At 40.8% G+C, this 25729-nt stretch overlaps 1 protein-coding gene across 1 annotated transcript in view; it reads right to left on the bottom strand.

The window, feature by feature from the left end:
• Positions 1-3909: 3909 nt before the first annotated feature.
• The window catches only part of trim46a (tripartite motif containing 46a), a 44464-nt gene continuing 22644 nt past the window's right edge, over positions 3910-25729 (bottom strand). The window contains exons 4-12 of the mRNA XM_088327428.1: positions 24501-24699; positions 24289-24435; positions 24120-24215; positions 19236-19489; positions 19046-19167; positions 15576-15905; positions 13511-13740; positions 13374-13441; positions 3910-9992 (exon numbers count right to left, since the gene is read on the bottom strand). Of these exons, the coding sequence (XP_088183554.1) occupies positions 9590-9992; positions 13374-13441; positions 13511-13740; positions 15576-15905; positions 19046-19167; positions 19236-19489; positions 24120-24215; positions 24289-24435; positions 24501-24699 (1849 nt within the window). The 3' untranslated portion in view covers positions 3910-9589. The remainder of the gene's footprint in view (positions 9993-13373; positions 13442-13510; positions 13741-15575; positions 15906-19045; positions 19168-19235; positions 19490-24119; positions 24216-24288; positions 24436-24500; positions 24700-25729) is intronic.

Below are 25729 nucleotides of genomic sequence, written 5' to 3'. Positions count from 1 at the left end.
TAAACTCTGTTGTGAATCCACGTTTTTGCTATTGTTTTGCCAAGCCTGTGAATCCCCGTTTTGCCTGTGTTTTTTTGCTCCTGTTTTGTTCTCGCCCCGATCTGTTTGATTTTGACCACTTCCACGACCAACGATCCCCGGATCGAGTGTGTGCTCATTCCTCTTCTCCCCAATAAACTGGGAGTAACGTTACGCAAGTGGGTTCTGCTTCCCGTTTCCTGTCCCGGTCCTGACATAAACCCATTTTTTGTCACTAAACCGAAAGAGGGAGAGGCAATAAGTTCAGAAAAATCCCCTGAGGTGCAAGTGTTGGTGTACTGCGTGTGTTCTTTCATGCAGGAGAACAACTGGTGTGTCCCTCATCACGTAATTGCCCCTGCAAATAATTCTTGATGCTATTTTCTCAGTGTGTTTTATTATTATTATTTTTATCTGCGTGCAACTATAACAAATGACCCAATAAAGACAACTCCCAGTCGATTGTGCTCGTGAGAAGATTGAATGTTTTGTTTTATGATTCCGCACTGTAATCAATCATTTTATGGAACAGTTTTACGAGGGGATTGATTCATGGATTTAGGAGTAACTATCGTCGTGAGAATGAGACGAAATGAAGATGTTGCGTTACATTTTGTTTTGTTTTTTTTTCGTTTGTTTGTTTTTCTTGCGCAATAAAACCTTTTCAATGACACCTGTGTATTCTTGTTCCCACAGAATACATTTTAGCAGTAACTGAATGTATTTTCCCAAGACATTTAGAATGATTGCTTCGGATAGGATCACGCGTTGTCATGGCAACCAAGTGCATGGCATTTGATTTCTCACATTAGAAAGTAGTTTCTACCTGTTTAACGTGATGTTCTAACATTTGTACATTACCTTATTTTAATTACAGTGTGTATTTTTCGTAACGCAATTTAAATGCTCTTTATGAACACGTTATATTGGGTATTTTTGTATTCTATATCTTTTATTTTATTTTTTTAGCACAAGGATACTGCTGGAAGTGTGAATTTCCCTACGGGCATGAATAAAGTATCTATCTATCTATCTATCTATCTAGACATCTATCTATCTATCTATCTAGACATCTATCTAGACATCTATCTAGACATCTATCTAGTCATATCTATCTATCTATCTAGACATCTATCTAGTCATATCTATCTATCTATCTATCTATCTCTACATCTATCTATCTAGTCATATCTATCTATCTATCTATCTATCTAGACATCAATCTATCTATCTAGACATCAATCTATCTATCTATCTATCTATCTATCTATCTATCTATCTATCTATCTAGACATCAATCTATCTATCTGTCCATTAATCTATCTATCCATTAATCTATCTATCTATCTATCTAGTCATATCTATCTATCTGTACATTGTTACAAAGAATGACAATACAAAGGAAATTATTATTATTATTATTATTATCTATCTATCTATCTAGTCATATCTATCCATCTATCTATCTATCTAGACATCAATCTATCTATCTAGACATCAATCTAGACATCAATCTATCTATCTATCTATCTATCTATCTATCTATCTATCTATCTATCTATCTATCTATCTATCTATCTATCTATCTATCTATCTATCTATCTATCTATCTAGACATCAATCTATCTATCTGTCCATTAATCTATCTATCCATTAATCTATCTATCTGTCCATTAATCTATCTATCTATCTATCTAGTCATATCTATCTATCTGTACATTGTTACAAAGAATGACAATACAAAGGAAATTATTATTATTATCTATCTATCTATCTATCTAGTCATATCTATCCATCTATCTATCTATCTATCTATCTATCTATCTATCTATCTAGACATCTATCTATCTAGCTAGACATCAATCTATCGATCTAGCTATCTATCTATCTAGCTATCTATCTATCTAGACATCAATCTATCTATCCATTAATCTATCTATCTATCTATCTATCTATCTATCTATCTATCTATCTATCTATCTATCTATCTAGACAGCTAGACATCTATCTATCTATCTATCTAGACAGCTAGACATCTATTTATCTATCTATCTAGACATCAATCTATCTATCCATTAATCTATCTATCTATCTATCTAGACATCAATCTATCTATCCATTAATCTATCTATCTGTCCATTAATCTATCTATCTATCTATCTAGACATCTATCTATCTATCTATCTATCTATCTATCTATCTATCTATCTATCTATCTATCTATCTATCTATCTATCTATCTATCTTTTTATCTATCTAGACATCAATCCATCTGTCTATCTATCTATTGCTCTTGTATGAAGAAATAAAAAAATATTCCAAATTGTTAGTCAACGTTGCCCTCTAGCGGCTTGGCTGCAAAATTGCAGGCTCTCGAAGCAAATTGTATTTTTATCGACAGGGACATAAAAGTAACGTAAATAATAAACATAGAACGACCTCAAATTATACAAATAAATAATGATGATGATGATGATGAATTTGAAGTTTTTGATTACAGAAACAATGCCAAATTTTGGATTTTGTTCGCTTGCGACACAATCCTTTAATCAATCAATCGATCGATCAATGAATACATCAACCAATCAATCAATCATCAATTAATCAATCAGTCCTCTACTCAATCAACCAACCAATCAACCAACCGATCATTACACTCACCTGTGCCCGCTCGTTTGGCGCCAGCTGCTGCTGGCTACCTGATTGGTTCCACGTCCTACTTAAGCTCAGTCCTTTCATTCGCCTGTTGTCAGTCCGTCAGCGAACATCTGTTTCCACAAGGCAAGCATTTTTGACTCTGACTCCCATCAGTCCTGTTTTGTCACCCGTTTTCCACTTGTCCATTCCTGATTTCTCCGTTTGTCTCCTGCTACGAGCCGTTTTTTAATCCCGAACACGTTTTGATCTCCGGTCCCGGCTAACGACCTGTTATTCCGTCTAACTACGCTATGATCTCCCGCTCCGGAAGCTCCACTTCCGCATTCGGAACACGTTCCGATCCTGCTTGCTTCGGCTGGAGCTTGATGACAGAATGGCTTCTCCACTGTTTAAACCCTGTCCTGTCAATCCTCTTTTGTCAGTCCGTCTGCGAATCTCCGTGTATTCTTGGCAGGCCTTTTTCAACCCTCACTCACGCCTGTCCCGTTTTTTTGCTCCCGTTTGTCTCCGGCTACGACCCGTTTTGATCTCGACCACGTCTGCTCTCCCGTCTTGGCTAACGACTTGTTTCCGACACCCGATCACGTCTGCTCTCCCGTTCTGGCTTACAGCTCGCTTCCGACCACGTTTTTGCTCTCCTGACCCGTTTTTCTGTCCCCGACACAGCCATCGCTCGCCACAGAAGATCCACTTCCGTATTCGGATCACAAGCCGAGTACTAGAGCGACCCGCTTCCTGCATCCAGCGTACTTCCTCGTTCCTTCAATAAAACTTGTGGTATACGTTACGCGAGTGAGTCCTGTTTCCGTTCTGGTCCTGACATAAGGAGGGTGCACGTTTCATTTTATTGTGATATTGTTGGTTTTATTTCCTTTTTCTACCCATAATGATGGGTTCCAAGAAAGTTAGCGTTACGGGGAAGTGTGAAGTGACACTTTAGTACACTGTGGATAGATGTTTACTGTCTTATATTTAAATTTAAGCAATTCGTCTGCAAAGACTACATTCCTGCTATTATATGTTTACGGAAACACAGCTGTCAAGTCAATGGAGGCTTGTACTCGCATGTAATCACAACTTGTTATGCAACCTACACTCAAGGAGGGTGTGTCCCCCCCCCTCGCTCAATAATCCCCATAATTCAGTCAATCACTAACTGACAACTCATAAAAAGCAGCAGCTGTTAGCAAAAAGTATCCCGAGGCAGAAAAGTATTCACGAAACCAAAGCATATCACATTCTCAGTTATTTATTTTTGACTTGTGAATCATCCGCTACCGCCTCAAGTGGTTGAACTCGGTTTTAGCTCGAAAATAATACAATCAAATCCAAATCAGTTGGAAATATGACAAGATACACAATCTCTGGTGTCAGGCATGAATAGTTACTTCCAATCTCCACTTGCACACAATAGAATGCTGTCATTTTGTTGAGATATTTTTGACGGAAGAATATTGCACATGGAAAAAGAAAGTTTTAACATTATCAATTTTTTTCCCGTAGATGTTTTTGTAAAAAATATTTTTGTTAATAGTATATTCAGTGAAAAAAAAAAAGCGTGACTTTTTAATATCATTTATAATATTTTGGGGGGAAAAAAATATTCATTGGTGTCACGGTTGCCATGGCGCCCAATTGGCGCCACCTGCGGCTCGTTGACGGATTGGCTTTCTGTCTATTTAGACTCAGTGCTCTCACTCTTCCTTTGTCAGTCCGTCAACAAACCTCTGCCCCACAAGACGTGGGTTTTGACTCGGTCCTGTTTCCTGTTGGTATTCCCTGTCCGGTATGGTTCCTGTTTATTTTGTCCTGTTTAATATCGCTTTCCAGTTTCGTTCCCGTCTAGTTTGTCCTGTTTAATTTTGAGATCCTGTTTTGATATCAATCCTGTCTGTCCCGTTGTTTAATATCGGTTTCCAGTTTCGTTCACGTCTAGTTTGTCCTGTTTATTTTCGATATCCTGTTTCATTATCTATCCTGTCTGTCCCATTCCGTCCGGTATCGACCCCATCTGTCCGATATCAACTCGGGCAATTGGTATCGATCTCGTCAGCCTTTGGCTTCCTTTCATTTCACGCCAGACTGCTGCCTAACATGCATGACTCCCCTTTTCCTGTGAAATAAAAGGCTTGTGTGAGTAACGTCACGCGTTTGGGTCCTGATCCTGTTCTGGTTCTGATACCTATAGGTGTGAGTGAGCTAGTGAGTTGTCCGTCTCTGTGTGCCCTGCAACTGGCTGGCAACCGGTTCAGGGTGTCCCTTGCCCACTGCCCCAAGATAGTTGGGATGGGCTCCAGCACCCCGCGACCCTACTGAGGATAAGCGGTGCAGATAATGGATAGATGTTTGCATTGATTTAAAAGCAGACTTATCAGGGAGTTATAATAAATACATGTACAAATATGAGGCCAAACACAGCAATAAAAACATTCCCACTCAACATTCAATACACAACAAGTACCCTTCAAAATAATGTGAAGACTGAAAAACGGCAATATTTAAAAGATTCACCATCAAAAGCTTCAAACTTTTCAAAACAATACATATATGGTGCTTTTATATGCCAACAATCATCGTTTTAAACATGTATTATCACGTACACATGCAAAGTGAGGATTCTGCATAGTCTAAATTTGCTTCATTCAAATGGTTACCGTATTTTCTGCACTATAAGGCGCACTGGATTATAGGGCGCACCCCCCAAAAAATAGTTTTTGGTCCTATATTTTCCGTACATAAGGCGCACCGCATTATAAGGGGCTACAATGGGAACGTCGCCAAACAAACATTTCTTAGTTTCCATTTTATTTTTTGCTGGCAAATGTGTGGACAGCAAAGTAAGAATTTTATTGTGCAGGGAAACGGGGTTCTTTACTGTGCATATGACAATTAACACTTTGAATTGAATTGAGTTTAAAAAAAGACTGATTACAGAAACATCAAGATCGTTCTAAAACAAGATACCGGGAAAGTATAAATCCGCATAGCTCACCTAAGTTCTCTTGCAGCCGTCACGTTCAACAGTGAAACGTAACCATGGTCTTCTTACAACCGTGAGTGTAGTAAATCCAGGAGAGTAAAATATTTACAAATACAGAATAGTAAAACATGTTTTCTCTATGCCGTAGTGCAACCCAACGTGTGATTCACATTTATCTTTTTCGGCCAATTGCAGGCTTTGTTTCGCCCCTTTAGCCTATGCGAGCCTGTAAATGATAAAAAGGAACCGCCCCCTTTACCTCCGAATAACTTTAGCCAATAGTGACTGATTCAAATGATGATTGACACATTGGTTAGCCAATGAAACGCCGGTATATAAATCCCAGCATACACCGCGGAAGACTTCGCTTTCGGGGGAAAATCTAGTCGGCGGCTGCTTGCTTTAGTTGCAAGACTTTGCGACTTAATATTGATCCATATATAAGGCGCACTGTATTATAAGGCGCATGGACAGCTTTTGAAAAAATTAAAGGCTTTTAGGTGCGCCTTATAGTGCGGAAAATACGGTACTTAAAAAATGGATGTAGAACAGGAGTCGGAAAACACCAGGCCTTGGACCGGTACTGGGCGCGCAGGGAAAATAAATACATATATTTTTTTGCTTAGAGTGTATTTATCGGTGTATAACGCACTTTTTTTTTACCCCCCAAAAAGAACTGATACACACGATGTTTTAGGGTAGTATTTTACAGTATCCGAGCAATGATTGATCAGTCGTAAAATATTGCTGACCACATTTACCTAAAATTGAATGCGACGGGAATCGAACCCAGATCGCGCCGGTGACAATGCCAAATCCTTACCACTAGAGATATAGATGACATAGGAAAAGGCGTGAGATTTTATCGATATTATCATCACTCTTTTTCAACACGACCACTTTGTTGAATTTGTCAGGCAATGATAAAAATGATTTATCGACAATGTAAACCAGTCTTGTCAAACATATAGCCTGCGGGCCAGATCCGGCCCATTGGTCGCCGTAGATTTCTGAGTATGTCGAAAAAATAAGCGAGTCTCTTAAGTCAGGGGTGTCAAACTCATTTTAACTCAGGGGCCACACGACGGAACAAACATTCTGTCGGGGGCCGGACTAGTAGATTCAAAAGGAAGAAAAAGAGAGATAAAGAAATAAGAGAAAGAGGGAGAGAAAGGGAGAGAGGGTAGGACAAAGAAAGAAAAAGAGAGAGCGTGAGAAACAAAAGATAAAAAATTGTGAGAGAGGGGGAAAAGAAAGGGAGAGGAAGAAAGAAATCCAAAAAGGAATAGAAAGACAGAAGGAGAGAAAAGAGAAAAGAAAGCGGGAAGGGTATGAAAAGAGAAAGAGAAAAGAGAGAAAAAGAAAAAAGGAAGTTAGAGCTAAAGAGGTTAAAAAACACAGAGAGAGAAAGAGACAAAGAGCAAGAAAGGAAAAGAAAAAGAGAGACACAGAGAGTGAAAGAGACAGAGACAGAGTGGGAGAAGATGGGTGGAAAAGCAAGAGAGAGAGAGAGAGGGAGAGAAATAAATACAAGTACAGTGTCTTTGTGAGAGGCACCTGGCTTTGGCAACATCAAGTTGACATATTTCAACCTGCAGCTTGTTTTTCTCTTGCGCTTCTCTGAGTGTTGTCTCGAAGGCTGGATTCAATCCCTTAGCGGGCCTGATTTGGCCCGCGGGCCGCCTGTTTGACACCTGTGCACTAGGTGATTTCTATCAAATTTTTTCAAATGCAAACCAAATACTCTCTCCGGCCACTAGATGGCAGTGTTAAGTTTGTAGAGTGTGGTCAATTGGTTTAGGTTTAAAACTGCATTAACTCAACTGTTAAAATGAACCAGTTAACACATACAATGTCAAACAAGAAAATATTTTTCCCATTGTTTGGGAATAAACACAGTGTCCATATGTGTTGTCTTTAGAAAATGTCCCTTATCATCTGTGTCTGTTATAATATGTAGGATACTAATGACAAAGCATAATTCTGAAAAACACTTTAACCAGTCACTAAAAAAACTCCAATAGCGCTATATGATATACTCGACACTTAACCATTCACACACACTCTCACACACCGAGATGCAGGTAGGCTTATCGGTGGCATTAAGGGTAAACTAAACGTAAACTATGAACACAATACCGAAATAAAATTGACAATGTGTTTATTTACCGTATATTCTGGACTATAAACCGCTACTTTTTTCCCTAACTTTCAACCCTGCGGCTTATTCAGTGATGCGGCCGATTTATGTAATTTTTCTAATGGCCGCCAGCGGCGCCCGAGTGTTGCTACCATTAACTGCCCCGTCAAAGCTATATTATTATTATTATTAAAGCTTTGAAAACTCTCTCGGTGTACCGTCTTTCTTTGTAAATATGTGTAACCCATGTATAATATGTATTTGCAACTGTATATTTTTGTCATGTATTTATTTTAGACACTTATTCTGATATGTTTTGCTCGGGTGAACGAAAAATGAGGGGCGGAACAAACGCGGGGTGCCGAGTTTAAATGGGGACCGCTAAAGGTGGGGGACAAACGAGGAAAGAAGAGGGGGTAAAAAGTTGGTTAAAATAAAAGGAGTTGCGTGAGTAAATGTGTTCATCTGATATATTTTTCCCACCCTTACCTTTGGAAATATACACTTTTTTCCTTGGATTACTTTCAACAGAACCCGGACTCTGCAGGTCTGCATCAAACCTTAAGTACCGGTATCATTTTCCGTTCATTTTGCCGGCTCTGATTTTTGGACTGTGGACTTTAATGAAGGACAAGATAGAACAATAACCCTTAAAAACCCCCAAAACCCCATTTAGTTTCAATCGCAGGACTTGAAGTCGGGTTTGGGTTAATTTTGTGTTTGTTACATGTTTAAATGTGGGCGCATGCGGCTTATATACAGGTGCGGCTTGTGTAAGTACAAAATCGTTTTTTCTCTTGCAATGTGGTAGATGCGGCTTATAATCAGGTGCTCTCTATAGTGCGGAATTTACGGTAATTTCAAGTCTGGTTTTTAATTAGGTACAAAGAGTTGTTTCTTTCGTCGTGCTTTTTTTGCAGTTATTTATATCTTTCAAGACAACTTTTTGTTTTCTACATTCGCTAACATTCCTTTCTGGTACCATGACAGTGTTCTCGTTTGACCGCGTCCCTGCGTCCTAGACGCATAGTCTCAAATCAACCTGCGTCCCCGAGACGCAACCTTTTTGCCACAAAATTGTTCTTAATACCCGATTACTTTTTTTTAACAAAGATTTACCGCACTCCAAACTTTTCGTCAGGCAGATCCACCATTGTTGTTTTGGTCTCGCGGTTCGAGTTTTCATCTGCGCGCCGATCTCAGCCAACGAGATCTTGTTGTGTAGTGAAAGGAAGTCCGTCTTTTTTTAGAGAACCGGCTTTTTTGGCTCAACTCATTAAAAAGACCCGTCTCTCAAACGGCTAGAACAAAAAATGAAAAAAATACCAAAATGAAAAAGTAGTGAAAAGCTGAGAAAAAAGGAAACAAAAGGAAGAGAAAAAAAGGAAAAATATAGAAAAAAGCCAGAAAAAAAAGAAATGAAAGTAATGTAGGAAAAAGTAAATAGAGAACAAAAAGAAAAAAAAGTAACAGCTCGGAAAAAATAAACACAATGCTCACCGACTTTGTGTGAACGCTCGTGGAAAATTACAGGGAACATTGGTTGAGACCCATAGATTTTTGAGCATGCGAGTCCCCGGGACCCATCACTTTTCAGAGGTAAAATGAACACTGCGTGAGTAAAAAAAGTGTGACCATGTGATCAAATCGAATGCCTTTTCCTATGTCATCTACATTGATGGTGGTCTAGTGATGACATAGTGGATACAAATGGTATAATTGGGCCGTGAGAATAGCGTTAAAGACATTAAATAGGTCAGTGCTACAGAAAAGGTCGGGGACCGCTGATGCGATTATTTATTCCGATCGTTGGCACGTATTTTGACGTTTACCCTGGGCGGCGGCGGGGGAGGCCCCTCCTCGACGCGGCGACTTGCCACCAGGTCCTGCAGTTGCAGGGCCCCGCCGCCGATGAAGCAGAAGGCGGGGCACACGGGGGCCGAACAGTCCACGTGGCCCCCCCACAAAACGCGCAGGGAGTGGGCATCGTAGAAGGCCACGCTGCCCCCTTCGCAGTCCAGGCACACGCCCAGTCGGGGCGGCAGCGGTGCCGTGTAAGGGGGGGCGGGTTTGGCTACGTTGCGTTTAGGGCCTCGGGGAAGGAGGATTTTGCCCATGCCCACCGTCAGGAAACAGAAAGCGGGGGGATCTCGGACATCCTCCGCCTCGCTGTCGTGGCCGCTGTCGGGGTCGTACCTTGGAAGTGGGTACAGAGGGGGGAACCTTTTGTTATATTGAGACATCCACATTTTTGGGGATTATTGATCTTCAATTACCGTATTTTCCGCACTATAAGGCGCACCGGGTTATAGGGCGCACCCCGAAAAAATAGTTTTTGGTCCTATATTTGACATACATAAGACGCACCGGATTATAAGGCGCTACAATGGGAACGTGGACAGAACAGTCAGATGATTCAGTCCAACTGATTACCCCCTTAACATTCCCAAAGCTTGCAAAGAAGCAAATACGTGTCGTAGACACGTGCGGATGCGGTGTCTGTACGATGTCACTCAAATGCATCGTTCCAAATATCATTCGGAAGGTTAAAGTCTTGGGATTCAAGAAATGCCAACCATTCCTTAGTTTCTATTTTCTTTTTCGCTCGCAACTTTACTGTATATATGACAATAAACACTTGGAATTGAGCTTCATTTAAAAATAGACACTCCATTCCATCCATTATCTGCACCGCTTATCACAGAAACAAGTGGGTGTTTGTGGACACGGCAGACAATAGTGGATATATATTTTTCCCACCCTTACCTTTGGAAATATACACTTTTTTTCCTTGGATTACTTTTAACGGGACCCGCACTCTGCAGGTCTGCATCAAATCTTAACTACCGGTATCATTTTCCGTTATTTTGCCGGCTGTGGTTTTTGAACTGTGTACTTTATGTTCAGTTAAACACGCGGGACTCAAAGTAGGTGTGGGTTAATTTTGTGATTATGTTACATGTTTTAATAATAATAATAATAATAATAATTTCCTTGTATTGTCATTCTGTGTAACAATGTACACAGAACGAAATGTCGATTGCACCTGACCCGTTGTAGCGAGCCGATGCAGCCGCAGCCAACAGAGGGCGCCGCCGACCACTTTTTAAGTCTTAGGAATGACTCGGCCGGGGCGCGAACCCGAACCTCCCAGTCTCAAAGCGGGCGCCTTACCATCTAGGCTACTGAGCTGGTAAATGGGCGCATGCGGCTTATATACAGGTGCGGCTTGTGTAAGTACAAAAGCGGCTATCCTCTTAAAATGTGGTGGTTGCGGCTTATAATCAGGTGCGCTCTATAGTCCGGAATTTACGGTATATATATTTTTTTCGTTTTAAAGAGTTAAGTTCTAATGATTTTTTAGCAGTACATTTTTATTAAACTCCTGGAACATATGAGTCAAAAATAAACTTGTCTTGATCCTGTAATCTTGAGTTCTGTCTGTCTTTCTGTCTGTCTCTCCCTCAACTCTCCCACTCTCCCTTTTCAGTACTCTGTCCTCTTGGTTCCTTGCTAGTCCGTTGTCTTTCTTGTCTCATTCCAAGCACCCTTGTCACGGGGCTCTTGTCTACTCAGTGTACCATACCCCTGCCTGACTTAGCGATTTATGAGTACCACCTGATGAACTATCTGGATCTCCAAACCTTCTTCCTGTCCATTAGATTAAGTATGTCTGCCTCTGGTGTTTTGGATACTGCTGCCTTTCCGCATACAGAACCCTGCACTGATAAAGGACTACTGCTTAATTATAATAATCTGTGCATTAACATTGTACTTCAGCACCATCCCTAGAAGGTTCATGAAATAATTAACCCTTACAAAAATGTAGAACATTTTTACAACAATAGTAGTTTCTACATACATAAAACGTAGTATTTATTAGGGCCAATTCCCTTAAGCATGGTTTAAATCACAGGTGTCAAACAGGCGTCCCGCGGGCCAGATCAGGCCCGCTAAGGGATTGAATCCGGCCCGCGAGACAACACTCAGAGAAGCGCAAGAGAAAAACAAGCTGCAGGTTAGAATATGTCAACTTGATGTTGCCAAAGCCAGGTGCCTCGAACAAAGACACTGTATTTGTACTTGTATTTATTTATCTCTCCCTCTCTCTCTCTTTCTTTTCCACCTGTTTTCTCCCACTCTGTCTCTGTCTCTTTCACTCTCTGCGTCTCTCTTTTTCTCTTCCTTTGTTGCTCTTTGTCTCTTTCTCTCTGTGTGTCTTTTAACCTCTTATGCTCTAACTTCCTTTTTTTCCTTTTCTCTTTCTCTCGTCATACCCTTCACACTTTCTTTTCTCTTTTCTCTCCTTCTGTCTTTCTATTTCTCTTTGGATTTCTTTCTTCCTCTCCCTTTCTTTTCCCCTCTCTCACGACTTTTTATCTTGTTTCTCACGCTCTCTTCCTTTCTCTCTTTTTCTTTCTTTGTCCGACTCTCTCTACTTTTACCTCCCTCTTTTTCTTATTTCATTATCTCTCTTTTTCTTTCTCTTTAATCTACTAGTCCGGGCCCCGACAAAATGTTTGCACAATCGTGTGGCCCCTGAGTTCAAAAGAGTTTGACACCCCTGGTTTAAACGAATGAGTATTTTCATATGGGTGGTTAAATGGGTGATTCCATCCTTCTAGTTCCACAAACTAGTTAGGAAGTTACCCGTTTGTAGACACAAGCAAAGTAGTTGGGAATACAAACCCTACTACAACTAAAAGATTGACTGTGGTATCCCGTCAATCCCAAGCAGGGTTGGGTAGGGTTACTTTAACTGGATTACTTTCAATTACTTTTGGATTACTCCAATACTAAATATGCTAATAAAAGACCAAAGAAACTAAATATGAATAAAATGACTAAATTTTGTGCAGGCTTGGGGAGTAACGGAATACACGGAACGGCAAAAATGATGTCGGCAAGCTGTTTGGATTTATTTTCATTTTGTTTCTGTCGCATTTTATGTCCGTTTTGCCGGAGATCAAAGAGATCAAAGCCAGGAGAGAAAGCTTACCACGTGTTGTAAGTCATCATTTTATTCATATTTTGTTTCTTTTGTCTTTTATTAGCATATTTGGTATTGGAGTAATCCAAAGTATTTGAAAGTAATCAAGTTTAAGTAACCCTACCCAACCCTGATTATACAATAATAATGCATCGGTTTCAGGGAATATAAAACATAACCAGGGTTGGGTAGGGTTACTTTAACTGGATTACTTTCAATTACTTTTGGATTACTCCAATACCAAATATGCTAATAAAAGACAAAAGAAACTAAATATGAATAAAATGACTACATTTTGTGCAGGCTTGGAGAGTAACGGAATACGTGGAACGGCAAAAATGGTGTTGGCAAGCTGTTTGGATTTATTTTCATTTTCTTTCTGTCGCATTTTATGTTAGTTTGGCCGGAGATCAAATAGATCAAAGCCAGGAGAGAAAGCTTACCACGTGTTGTGAGTCATCATTTTATTCATATTTAGTTTCTTTTGTCTTTTATTAGCATATTTGGTATTGGAGTCATCCAAAAGTCATTGAAAGTAATCCAGTTAAAGTAACCCTACCCAACCCTGACATGTTTAAGGTTCTCACCGTGGACTGGCCATGTCTTGCGGTTGATGGAACCACTCTTGTAGTTTTGCCTCCTGCCCTACTCCAACCTGCATGACAGCAAATAAAAGTGGGGTTTTCCTCCATTTAAACAGCCGAAAAACCTCAAGAATCGCAACCTTGATGAGGTAGGATCCGGGCTCCACCGAGCATGCCCAGTAGTGGCGTCCTTGGGAGACGGCGAGGTCGGCCACCAGAAGGTCGGCGGTCAAGTGGCAAGATGTGAGGGCGCGGTCGGCCACCTTGAGCAGGGAAAGGCCCGGCACGCTTCGGGCGTACGTCTGACCTTTGCCCAGCGCCAGACGGTCTGAGTGCAAACCCCAGCGGGAGTCCAGCGAAAAAGACAAGACTGCCGGAAGAGACGATGGGAGGGGGACACGAGGGGGAGGACAGGAAGAGGAAATCTCAGGCTGGACAAACGCAGAGTGGAGAAAAGAACCGGAAGGAAGGAGAGGCGCATAAAGAACAAAAAACACAAGAATATGTACTTTTAAAGGGATTTCCTTACTGTGTGATTAATTCTTAGAAAACGATACCAGGACATATATCGATGTATTGGTGCTCGGAACATCTTTTGATGCTGGTATTCATTAAAAGCCTTTTAAAAACAAATTTGAAACTTAAAATCAGTGTATGAAACTCATGACAAAAAGTTACCGGACACCAGGGCAGACAACTCTGAAAAGTTGCCTGCCCAGCCATAAAGTTGCAAGCCCCATTTTTCACAACTTGAAACACACTAAGACAACTCATCGTAAAAAAAACCCATTGTTGCAAAGTATTAAGGATTGAGAATCAGAATATATAACAGAACAACACTTTAAAATTAAGTTTATTATAAATCTACTTATAACATTTAGTGCATGTTTATGACATCGCTGTTTTCCATCTGCCATCAGTATGTACCTGTATTTACTTATCTTCATTTATGCAATGTTTGCGTTGCGTCCTCTGCTACAAGTCACGTGAACTCCTCTTTCCACGATGCTTTTAATGTACGTTTACGTTTTGTAGCGTCATAAATTTTGTTAGCTTCTTTTGAATATTTCTTCTGGGGCTGAGGTTTTGGCTTGATTTCTGGTAAGGATATGTCAGGGGGTGCAGTTTCCTTATGTGCGAGAAGATAAGCAGGTCATTGTGGTTCAGCCTTTAAGCATATTATTCCTCAACAGCAAGCAAACAAGAACACTGCTCTAATCAATACAACATGGCAATCAACAATTAGCAAAACGAAAAATGGTGCGTGCATAATGACGTCACACGATATCCATTTTTCTTGTGTTCTCTGTGTGTCTACTTTGGAAAATGATATGCAAATGAAGACCTTATAATCCTCGGGAAAGTCCGAAAGCACAAAGTCATTCAATGCAGGCTTCTGATTGGCCGCCGAGTATGCAAATTGCCAAACCAACTGAAATTCCGAAATTTCCAAACCAAACAAAGATTTTGAAATCGGAATAAAGTAAACATTGGATTTAATTTATATATATATATATATATATATATATATATATATATATATATATATATATATATATATATATATATACCACAGCCATATCCCCCTAGTGGGAGGTGGCTAGAGTCATTTCTGACTCTTTTTTGGGAGATTGATTCAGAGGAAGGGATTCCCAGCCCCCTCGCTCAACCCAACTGAGGTGTTGGGTGTCATTAGGTGACCAAACCCCCATTTCCAACCCCTAATGCTGAAGCAGGGAGGCAACGGGTACCAATGTTTAAGTCTTAGGTATGCCCCAGCCGAGGCTTGAACCACAACCTCCCAGTCTCGGGGCGGGCGCCAGGGCAGAAAAATAAAAAAAAATAAAAAACAAAAACGAAAGATTTTTTTGTTTTCTTTCTTGAAAAAATTGTCGGCCACATTGAAAAGATTCGAAATGATATCTGATGTGAGGGAGGTGGAAGGAGAAAGCCGCGCAACTTTTACCACAACACTGAGGAGGAAAATTTGAATTTAGTTATTTTGAGTTAAACTGATTTAAGCATTTTCTTTATTTAAATAATTACTTCAGTAAAAGTAAGTCCACGCTGTTTTGATCCTCCACAAAGGAAAAAAACGTGAGAGAGAAGCCCGACCGGTCTGAGATAATAGTTTCGGGGCAGGCCAGGGCCTGGGCCCGGGGGCTTACTTCTAGTCATTTTATATAATGATTACTTCAAACTTACCAGGAGCGGGCGGTGTCCGAAGGTATATCTCCTCGCTGTATTCTCCAAAGCCGGCCTTGTTGCAGCCCCGCACCCTCATCACATAAACGCTATCAATCTGCAGCTGGTCCACGACGGCGCTCGTACCCCGCACCTCGTCCAGGCTCCGCCACGGCGCCAAAGCGTCGGGAGACAGGGTACCGCCCCACGTGTCCCCCGACACCCCCGACCTTCTCCGGTACTCGACGGAGAAGTGCCAGGCCGGGGCCGAGTCCTGCGGGAGGCGCCAGCACAGGAAGAGCTGGTCGTAGGCCAATGTTTTCTGGGTGTCGATGACCGGGGCAAGAGGGGCTGTGGGCGGGAACGTAAGTGAGGATTGACCACATTTGGTGGCCAAGAGAATGATGGGCACCAGCAGGCTGTATTTTCCCAAGACACACTACAGTAAACGGTGCCCATACGACCCTAATGGTTAAGGGAAAACCACTAAAAAGTGCATTGATTAAGCATAAAAATGATGTCATTACATATCCAAGCCACAAGAGGGCAGCATTTGTCAGTTGCTTCAGGCATTGGTAAGATTCTGATGGACCAAACCGCATTTCAAATTCAAATCTCCTCTTTTAGGCACAGCTTTTGCTTATCAGATAAACTTTAACTTGTGTTCAATTACTACCTATACATTTGTTATTCTTGAACCCTTTGTTATGTGTTTTAAGAAATATTTCATCGCCTTTTGGGGAAATTATTTGTATAAATTAAACTTGTCCTAACTGTGACTGATGTATACGTGTTCAATTTGATGGAACATGTTAAAATGTAGAAAATTATTTAACATCCCTCCACTTTTTTCCAATTCAGATTGCATTTTAAGGTGACTTAATTTTCTTTATATTAGTTCATTAATTAGGCTGCAAAAATATCCCCATATTGGTAGATTATTTTGCTCATTTTAAGAAGAAGTTTTTTATATTTTACTGCGATTTTGACATGCTGTTTGTGTAAACATTTGAACATTTTTATTTTAAATGTGTAATTCATTAAAAAAGATTGATTTGAACAATGATATTATATAACAAAAATACATAAGTATAATATAAACCTGAATTTTTAATATGACAAAAAATGATGGTCAGTTTTGATTATTTTTATCATTTTTTAATACATAAAATGACTCCTATGAAAATTTATATGTGCTATCGGCCCTATAGAATATTTTTTCATTTTTCTTATTGCACCAAAATGATACGTTAAAACTATGGTAAAATAAACAAAATCCTCTTTTAAACCAGCGATAGTAGAATATATTCAGGTTTAAAAAGAAAAATGACCAGCTAAACCAAAAAAACATCAAATATTAATATTCAATTGAATGCTAAATTAGCTGTATTTGTAAAAGTAGGTTGTTTATCTATTCAACTTTTTCTTAGACGTGGTTCATTTTCAAGCGCGTTATAAATAAAAATGTGGAAAACAAATTGTACTAAAATTATTATATTTGAAGACATTCTCAGCATCTTATAACCAAAAGCCATTTATTTAATACTTGCCCTCTTAACAATAATAAACTTTTGGCTAAATAAATAGATCTTTATATCGTATAATTCTGTGCTCCTAATTATATACAGTGGAGAAAATAACTATTTCAAAACCCTGCTATTTTGCTATTTCTCCCACTTAGAAATAATGGAGGGGTCTGAAATTTTCATCGTAGATGTATGTCCACTGTGAGAGAGATAAACTAAAAAGAAAAAAAGCAGTGATCACAATGCATGCTTTTTTTTTAACAATTTATTTGTCTGATACAGCTGAAAATAAGAATTTGAACACCTGTGTATCAACTAGAGTACTGACCCTGAAAGACCTGTTAGTCTGCCCATTAGAAGTCCACCTGCTCTCCATGTATCATCCTGAATGAAATGCACCTCATTGAGGTCATTAGCTGCATAAATGCACTTGTCCACCCCATACAATCAGTAAGACTTGAACTTGTAACATGTTGAAGACCAAAGAGCTGTCCAAAGACACCAGAGGCAACATTGTATACCTCCACAAGGCTGGAAAGGGCTACAGAGCAATTCCCAAGCAGCTTGGTGAAAAAAGGTCTACTGTTGGAGCAATCATTAGAAAATGAAAGAAGCTAAACATGATGGTCAATCTCAATCGGAGTGGAGCCCCATGCAAAATATCACCTCGTGGGGTCGGCAGTAGCTCAGGAGGTAGAGCGCTCGTCTTGGGATCAAGGGATCCCAGTTCGAATCCCGGCTCGTCCGTGTTACATGTCGAAGTTTCCTTGGGTAAGACACTGAACCCCTAATACCCCCAATAAGCAGGTTAGCGTCTTACATGGCTGCAATACAAGGCCGCTATTGGGAAATGTGGGGCACATTGTAAAGCACTTTGGGAAGTCATTGACTTGAAAAGCGCTATATAAATGCAGATCATTTCATTTCATTTCATTTCATGTCTCAATGATTCTAAGAAAGGTGAGGAATCAGCACAGAACTACGCAACAGGAGTTGGTCAATGACCTGAAAAGAGCTGGGACAACCATTTTCAAGGTTACTGTAGGTAATACAGTAAGACGTCATGATTCCAAATCATGCATGGCACGAAAAGTTCCCCTGCTTAAACCAGCACATGTCCAGGACCTTCTTAAGTTTGCTTTTGACCATTTGAATGATACAGAGGAGTCATGGGAGAAAGTTTTGTAGTCAGATGAGACCCAAAAAGAAATTTTTGGTCATAATTCCACTAAGCGTGTTTGGAGGAAGAAGAATGAAGAGTGCATTCTAAAGAATATCTCTACTGTGAAGCATGGGGGTGGTAGCATCATGCTTTGGGGGTGTTTTTCTGCACAAGGGACAGGACGAGTCCACTGCATTAAAGAGAGGATGACTGGGGCCGTGTATCATGAGATTCTGGGGAAGAACCTCCTTCCCTCAGTCAGAGCATTGAAGATGGGTCGTGGCTGGGTCTTCCACTACGACAACAACCCGAAGCACACAGCCAGGAAAACCAAGGAGTGGCTCTGTAAGAAGCATATAAAGGCCCAGACAGTCTCCAGAACTAAACCCAGTAGAAAATCTTTGGACAGAGCTCCAACTCCATGTTTGTCAGCGGCAGCCCAGATTGATCTAGATAAGATCTGTGTGGAGAAATGGGCCAAGATCCCTCTTGCAGTATGTGCAAACCTGGTCAAAGACTACAGGAAACATTTGACCTCTGTAATGGCAAACAAAAGCTACTGGACCAAATATTAACATTCATTTTCTCAGGTGTTCAAATACTTATTTGCAGTTATATCACAAAAATAAATTGTTAAAAAAATCATGCGTTGTGATTTCTGGATTTTTCTTTTTAGTTTATCTCTCTCACAGTGGACATGCACCTACGATGAAAATTGCAGACCCCTCTATGATTTCTAAGTGGGAGAATAGCAAAATAGCAGGGTTTTCAAATACTTATTTTCTTCACTGTATGTTACCTACCACGAATGAACTCCAAACCGTTGATGAGCTTGACTTCTTTGGATGCATCCAAATGAAAGTGTCTGAACGAGGGGTCAGCAGATAGGGAGAAGCACTGCATGTTCGTGATGGCTTTCACTAGCCTGGAAAATATAACAATAACATTCAGCGAATTAAAAAAATGAACAACTTTAACAAAAGTGCTAGCAACCTGTTGTGGGTAACCCTAGCCGCTTGCACGAAACACGGCTGGTCGCTCTCCTTGAGGAGCTCATGTGTGTAGGCTATCATGCCGGCGTGTTCTAGCATGTCTCGCCTGGCGGTCGCTTGTCCGGACAGCGACTCCAGCCTGCGGTTTCGCGAGCTCTCCAGCGCCACCGACAGGACGCCCTGGCGCTCAGCGATGGCCGAGGCCAGCTGCTGCGTGCAACGGCTCAGGTGCTGGAGAGCTACAGCGCTGTTGTCCTGCATGTGCAAACATGAAGATATATAAGGGCGTTAGCATATGCTAACTACCGTAAATTCCGGACTATAGAGCGCACCTGATTATAAGGCGCACCCACCACATTTTAAGAGGAAAAACAATTTCGTACTTACACAAGCCGCACCTGTATATAAGCCGCATGAGCCCACATTAAAAAAATGTAACACAAACACAAAATTAACCCAGACCCGACTTTAAGTCCCGCGATTGTAACTTAATATTCTTCTTTTTGGTTTGGTTTGAACAATTTTAAGTACACAGTCCAAAAATCACAGCCGGCAAAATGAACGGAAAATGATACCGGTACTTAATGTTTGATGCAGACCGGCAAAGTCCGGGTCCCGTTGAAAGTAATCCAAAGAAAAAAGTGTATATTTCCAAAGATAAGGGTGGAAAACATATATATCCACTATTGTCCGCCGTGTCCACAAACACTCACCTTAACCGGTCCCCACTTCTCGTCAGCCCGCGTTTGTTACGCCCCTTCTTTTTAATTCGCCCGTCCGAAACATATCAGAATAAGTGTCCAAGATAAATACAAATAAATACATTATAAGAATATACAGTTGCAAATACATATTAAACATAATTACACATATTTACGAAAAAAGACGATACACCGAGAGAGTTTTCAAAGCTTTAATAATAATAATATAGCTTTCATCCGGGCAGTTAATGGTAGCAACACGTTAGCAACACGCTCGCAACACAGTAGAAGGGTCCGTTAAATACTTGTAAAAATCACGTTAAACCGTCCTCTTCTTCCTCCTTAGAACTGAAGCCATAAAAGTCGTCTTCCTCAGTGTCGCAAAGAAACTGTCATATAGACGTCATCCCACGCTCCCATCCACTCCTGATTCTGTGCCCTCCTCTCCGTCACGCAGCAGACCGGCTTTTCGGAACCCGTCGGTGATGGTGAATTTTGTTATGCTGCCCCACGCTGTCAGGATCCACTGGCAGACTTGCGAAAAAGTTTCCTTTCTCGTGCGGCCAGTTTTAGAGAAAGATTTCTCGCCGCTAGTCAAGCCAAGAAGTTGCAGTCTTCCTCAGCGCATATATTCCACCGGTCTAAATCTTACCTTTTATACTCGAGCGCCGCTGGCGGCCGTTAGGAAAAAGGCATAAATTGGCCGCATCACTGAATAAGCGGCAGGGTTTAAAGTTTGGGGAAAAAGTAGCGGCTTATAGTCCGGAATTTACAGTATTTAAATATTAAATAGTGAAAAGCTGCTGTATGGAATTTGAAACTTTTGTATTCGCTGATGCCATCTTCTGACTTGTGTTGTATTTGCAGCCTCTGTCAAGCTCCTTATGTTGCGCGTGCAAGTATGTACATTTCTTAGACCCGCTCAAAATAAACTCTTTTTAAAAAAATCATTTTGTCGGGTTGCTGTTGCCGTTTGGACTGTACTTGGAACAGGCCTTTTCTTACTTTCACCATTTTCATCCTACACTAACAAACAACAAGCATCAAGTCACTCTCCAACAACTCTCCACCCCCTTAACCTCATGTGTTGTGCGGCCCAAACAGCTTTGCTAAAAGTAAGATAAAAGCAAATAGGTGCAGTAGGGAAAAAATAAGGGCTCTTTGAACTCACTTAGACATTGTTAGCACATACTCAACAGAGAAAATGTTCTACGTTCAGGTTTGAATGGCATTGGCAATGTGGATACCTTAAAATTGTTGAGCCCTATGCATTATTTGAGACTGTACGTAATAAAAATCCTAATCAAAATTTTTTCAAAGTCAGAAGCAGTCCTTTAAGTACGGTTCTAGTTTTTGAAAAAATTTCCACATTTTTAAGTGTGATGTGAATTTCCAAATTGCTGAACTTCAAAATGAAAAATATATGATAAATAAACGAAAAAATAATCAAGTTTAAAAGTATAAATTGTCCTATAATGTTAGAAGATAATCTTAGGTATTGTTTCTTATTATCAAAATGATTTTCCCTAAAGAAAATAACAATATTTACCACAAATGATACTAAAATAATAAAAGTAACGTTAAAAATACAGTACAATGAGATTAATGATGAATGAAATAAGCCAAAATTATATGCAACTTAAATAAAAATGTCTCACAATTTTGTATGACTTTGAAATGAAAAAAATAATATTTTTATTATTTTCCCCCTATTTTTTAAAAATTAATTTGGGCCTAGAAAACACGCTATGTTAAGATCCAAACAGAACACCACCGTCCATTAGAGGTCACACGTGGGCAGATGGCCTGGAAGATCACCACACCGGGCTCTTATTGAGATCCCAACCAATAATGACTGTGCTGACAGCAGAAGCAGTCAGACCATTGCTTTCCAAATTTTTGATGTTCCTGTGTGCACTCGGATCCCAATCTCCTGATGCCATGTCCTTGCCCGACTCAAGACAATCTTTTCCTTGCCAGCAGTGTGGTTTGACCATGTTTTTTGTTTATCCTTTTCTTCCAAAATCCAATGTGACCAGTGATTTTTGTTAATTACCTTTGTCCTACACTAAAATGGTTGCTAAGCTGTTTTTAGCGCTTGGGTTTGTCTTTGTAAAAAACAAAACATTTAGAAAAACAAGTTTAAAATATAGTAAAATAACATCCAAATGCTATATAAGAATGAGTACTGTCATCATTGCTGCAGATATTGAAGAGGTGGTGGGTCAGCTTGGACGTACACAGACCATACACTTCATCAACTTTCACTTTAGGGTGTACTCACCTTTGTTGCAAAGGGGTTCAGTTATTGACGGCTATATTATGAGCTTTTTTAGGGGTCAAAATAAATGTACACTGCTATAATAGCTTTTTAGCCTGGAGAGGGACGGGTGCCACCAGGCTGTATTTGCTCAAGACACACCAGACTACATTTAATTGTGTCAAAGCGATGTTTTTTCGGTGTTGTTCAACTAAACAGTAACTTGAAATCTCTGAGGGGTTTACTCACTTTTGTAACATAATGTATACATGGTCTTGTTTTGGTGCCAATGTCATTTGATTAATCCCAAAAGAAAGGAAAATTACATTTATAAAGATTTACCGTAAATTCCGGACTATAAGCCGCTACCTTTTTCCCAAAATTTCAACCCTGCGGCTAATTCAGTGATGCGGCCAATTCATGTAATTTTTCTAACGGCCGCCAGCGGCGCTCGAGTACAAAAGGTAAGATTTAGACCGGTGGAATATATGCGCAGAGGAAGACTGCAACTTCTTGGCTTGTGCATAAATTAAATTAGCGTAAACATACCCTCATCATGCAAAATGCAAAAAGAAAGGCACATGACGCAGGTTTCAAGCTAAAAGCAATCGAGCAGACGGAGAGGAGGGCACAGAATCAGGAGTGGATGAGAGTTCCAGCGACAGTGACAGCGCGAGTGAGGCTGCGGGAGCGTGGGACGACATCTATATGACAAAGTTTCTTTCCGACACTGAGGAAGACGACTTTGATGGCTTCAGTTCTAAGGAGGAAGATGAGGACGGTTTACCGTGATTTTTACAAGTACGGTATGTTTTTTTACCAGACCCGTTTACTGTGTTGCGAGCGTGTTGCTACCATTAACTGCCCTGTCACAGGAACGGTTTGGGATGAAAGTTATATTATTATTATTAAAGCTTTGAAAACTCTCTCGGTGTACCGTCTTTCTTTGTAAATATGTGTAACCCATGTACAACATGTATTTGCAACTGTATATTTTTGTAATGTATTTATTTGTATTTATTTTATACACTTATTTTGATATGTTTTGCACGGGCGAATGAAAAAGGAGGGGCGGAACAAACGCGGGGTGACGGGAAGTGGGGACCGGTAAAGGTGAGGAAAAGACAGACCTGTTTGTGGACGTGGCGGACAATAGTGGATATATATTTTTCCCACCCTTACCTTTGGAAATATACACTTTTTTCCTTGGATTACTTTCAACGGGACCCAAACTATGCAGGTCTGCATCAAACCTTAATACCGGTATCATTTTCCGTTCATTTTGCCGGCTGTGATTTGTGGACTGTGTACTTTAATGAAGGACATTTAGTTTCAATCGCGGGACTTAAAAGTTGGGTTTGGGTTAATTTTGTGCTTGTGTTACATTTTTTTAATGTGGGCTCATGAGGCTTATATACAGGTGCGGCTTGTCTCATCTCATTAGCTACACCGCTTATCCTCAGTAGGGTCGCGGGGGTGCTGGAGCCCATCCCAGCAATCATCGGGCAGTAGGCAGGGGACACCCTGAACTGGTTGCCAGCCGATCGCAGGGCACACAGGGACAGACAACTCACTCACTCATTCACACCTAGGGACAATTTGGACCGGTCAATTCACCTGAAATGCATGGTTTTGGAAAGTGGGAGGAAACTTGAGTGCCCGGAGGAAACCCACGCAAGCACGGGGAGAACATACAAACTCCGCACAGGAAGTCTGGAGCTGGATTTGAACCCACGCATGGTAAGTACAAAAACGGTTTTCCTCTTAGAATGTGGTGGGTGCGGCTTATAATCAGGTGCGCTCTATAGTCCGGAATTTACGGTAATCCAAAAAGAAAAAAAAGGCCTTTTAAATAGATTTCATTCGAATGACCTCCATGTAAGAATGCAGTCCCAAAAAAAAACATTAAAAAACAAAACCTGACCTCCATCCGTTTGATAGTCCCCTCCAACTGCGTGATCTGATTCTGAATGGTCTCCTGATTGCTCAGGATAAAGTTCAATTCCTTGGTCAACTGATCCTGTGAGAACAGAAAGTTCGTACGTTAAACGAATCGAAACAGACAAGTTCCCGCGTGAGCAGATGGGCGCCACCTTAAGGGCCTGGTAGGCTTGCGTCACCGGCAGCACTTTGTGGCCGTGGTGGATCCGGAACAGCTTACAGACGGCGCAAAGCAACCTGCGGCAGGCGCAGCAGTACCACTGAAGACGCTCCTGCTCATGCTCCGTGCACGTCAGCACCTTCGGGCGAGAAAACATTCAGCGCAAACGTCCACCATCGAGCGAGACGAGAGGAGGGCCGAAACCTTGGGGCGGAAGTTGTTTGTGGGTAGGATGTGCTCGTGTTGGGCTCTTGGGGTCCCCCAAGGGTGGTAAAGTTTGAAACATTCGTTGCAGAAGTTGGTTTTGCAGTCGGCGCAGCCTTTGGTGGCCTCCAGAGATTGTGGAGGCTTGCAGAAGGTACACATGATGGCCAGGCTGCCAACACTCAGCGTCTGCCTGTACCTGATGCCATTGGGGGGAAAAACACGTTTATACTCGTGTTGGGTGTTAATATAAATTGTGTACAGCGAAATGTCTAGCTTGATAGCAATAGTCAAATGAGTGAAATAAACATTTATGCAAGTCAAGTCATATTTATTTGTGACGCCCTTTATCACAAGGAGTCTCAAAGGGATGCACAGACCACAGACAATTAGGACACCATCCCCTGACTCCTGGCTCACGACTCGCTTCTGACCCCGACCACGTGTTTGCTCTCCTGTCCCGGCTATTGACCCGTTTTTCCGTTCCCGACACCGACCTCACTCGCAAGGGAAGATCCACTTTCGCGTTCAGAGCGACCTGCTTCCTGCGTCCAGCAATCACCGTATCGTGGGCGCAATCCTTTCTCTTTCTCCTTTTCTCTCTTCTTCCAATAAAACAGCAAGTGGGTCCTGTCTCCGTTCTGGTCCAGACAAATTTATCATTTTGCATTGTTGTATGTATCCATATTGTATCGTATTCAAGTCAAGTCAAGTCGTATTTATTTGCATAGCCCTTAATCACAGGGAGTCTCAAAGGGCTACACAAACCACAGACTATTATGACACCATTTCCTGATCTAAGACCTACATGAGGGCAAGGAAAACTCAAAACCTCAAAATGAGGTACATGAAGAAACCTTGAGAAGGGACGCCCCAAGAGGTAATCCCCCTTCCAGGATGACCAGGCTGCAACAGATGTTGCAAAAACGAACAGGGTTACTTTAACTTGATTACTTTCAATTACTTTTGGATTACTCCAATACCAAATATGCTAATGAAAGACAAGAGAAACTAAATATGAATAAAATTACTAAATTGTGTGCAGGCTTGGGGAGTAATGGAACACATGGAACGGCAAAAATGATGTTGGCAAGCTGTTTGGATTTATTTTCATTTTGTTTCTGTCGCATTAGTTTTGAAGAAAAATCAAAGAGATCAAAGCCAGGAGAGAAAGCTTACCACGTGTTGTGAGTCATATTTTCATTCATATTTAGTTTCTTTTGTCTTTT

This window comes from Urocampus carinirostris, chromosome 2 (genome assembly GCF_059441175.1).
Source record: "Urocampus carinirostris isolate Australia breed hairy pipefish chromosome 2, RoL_Ucar_1.0, whole genome shotgun sequence".
NCBI lineage: Eukaryota > Metazoa > Chordata > Actinopteri > Syngnathiformes > Syngnathidae > Urocampus > Urocampus carinirostris.
This window is presented reverse-complemented; position numbering and strand designations above follow the sequence as displayed.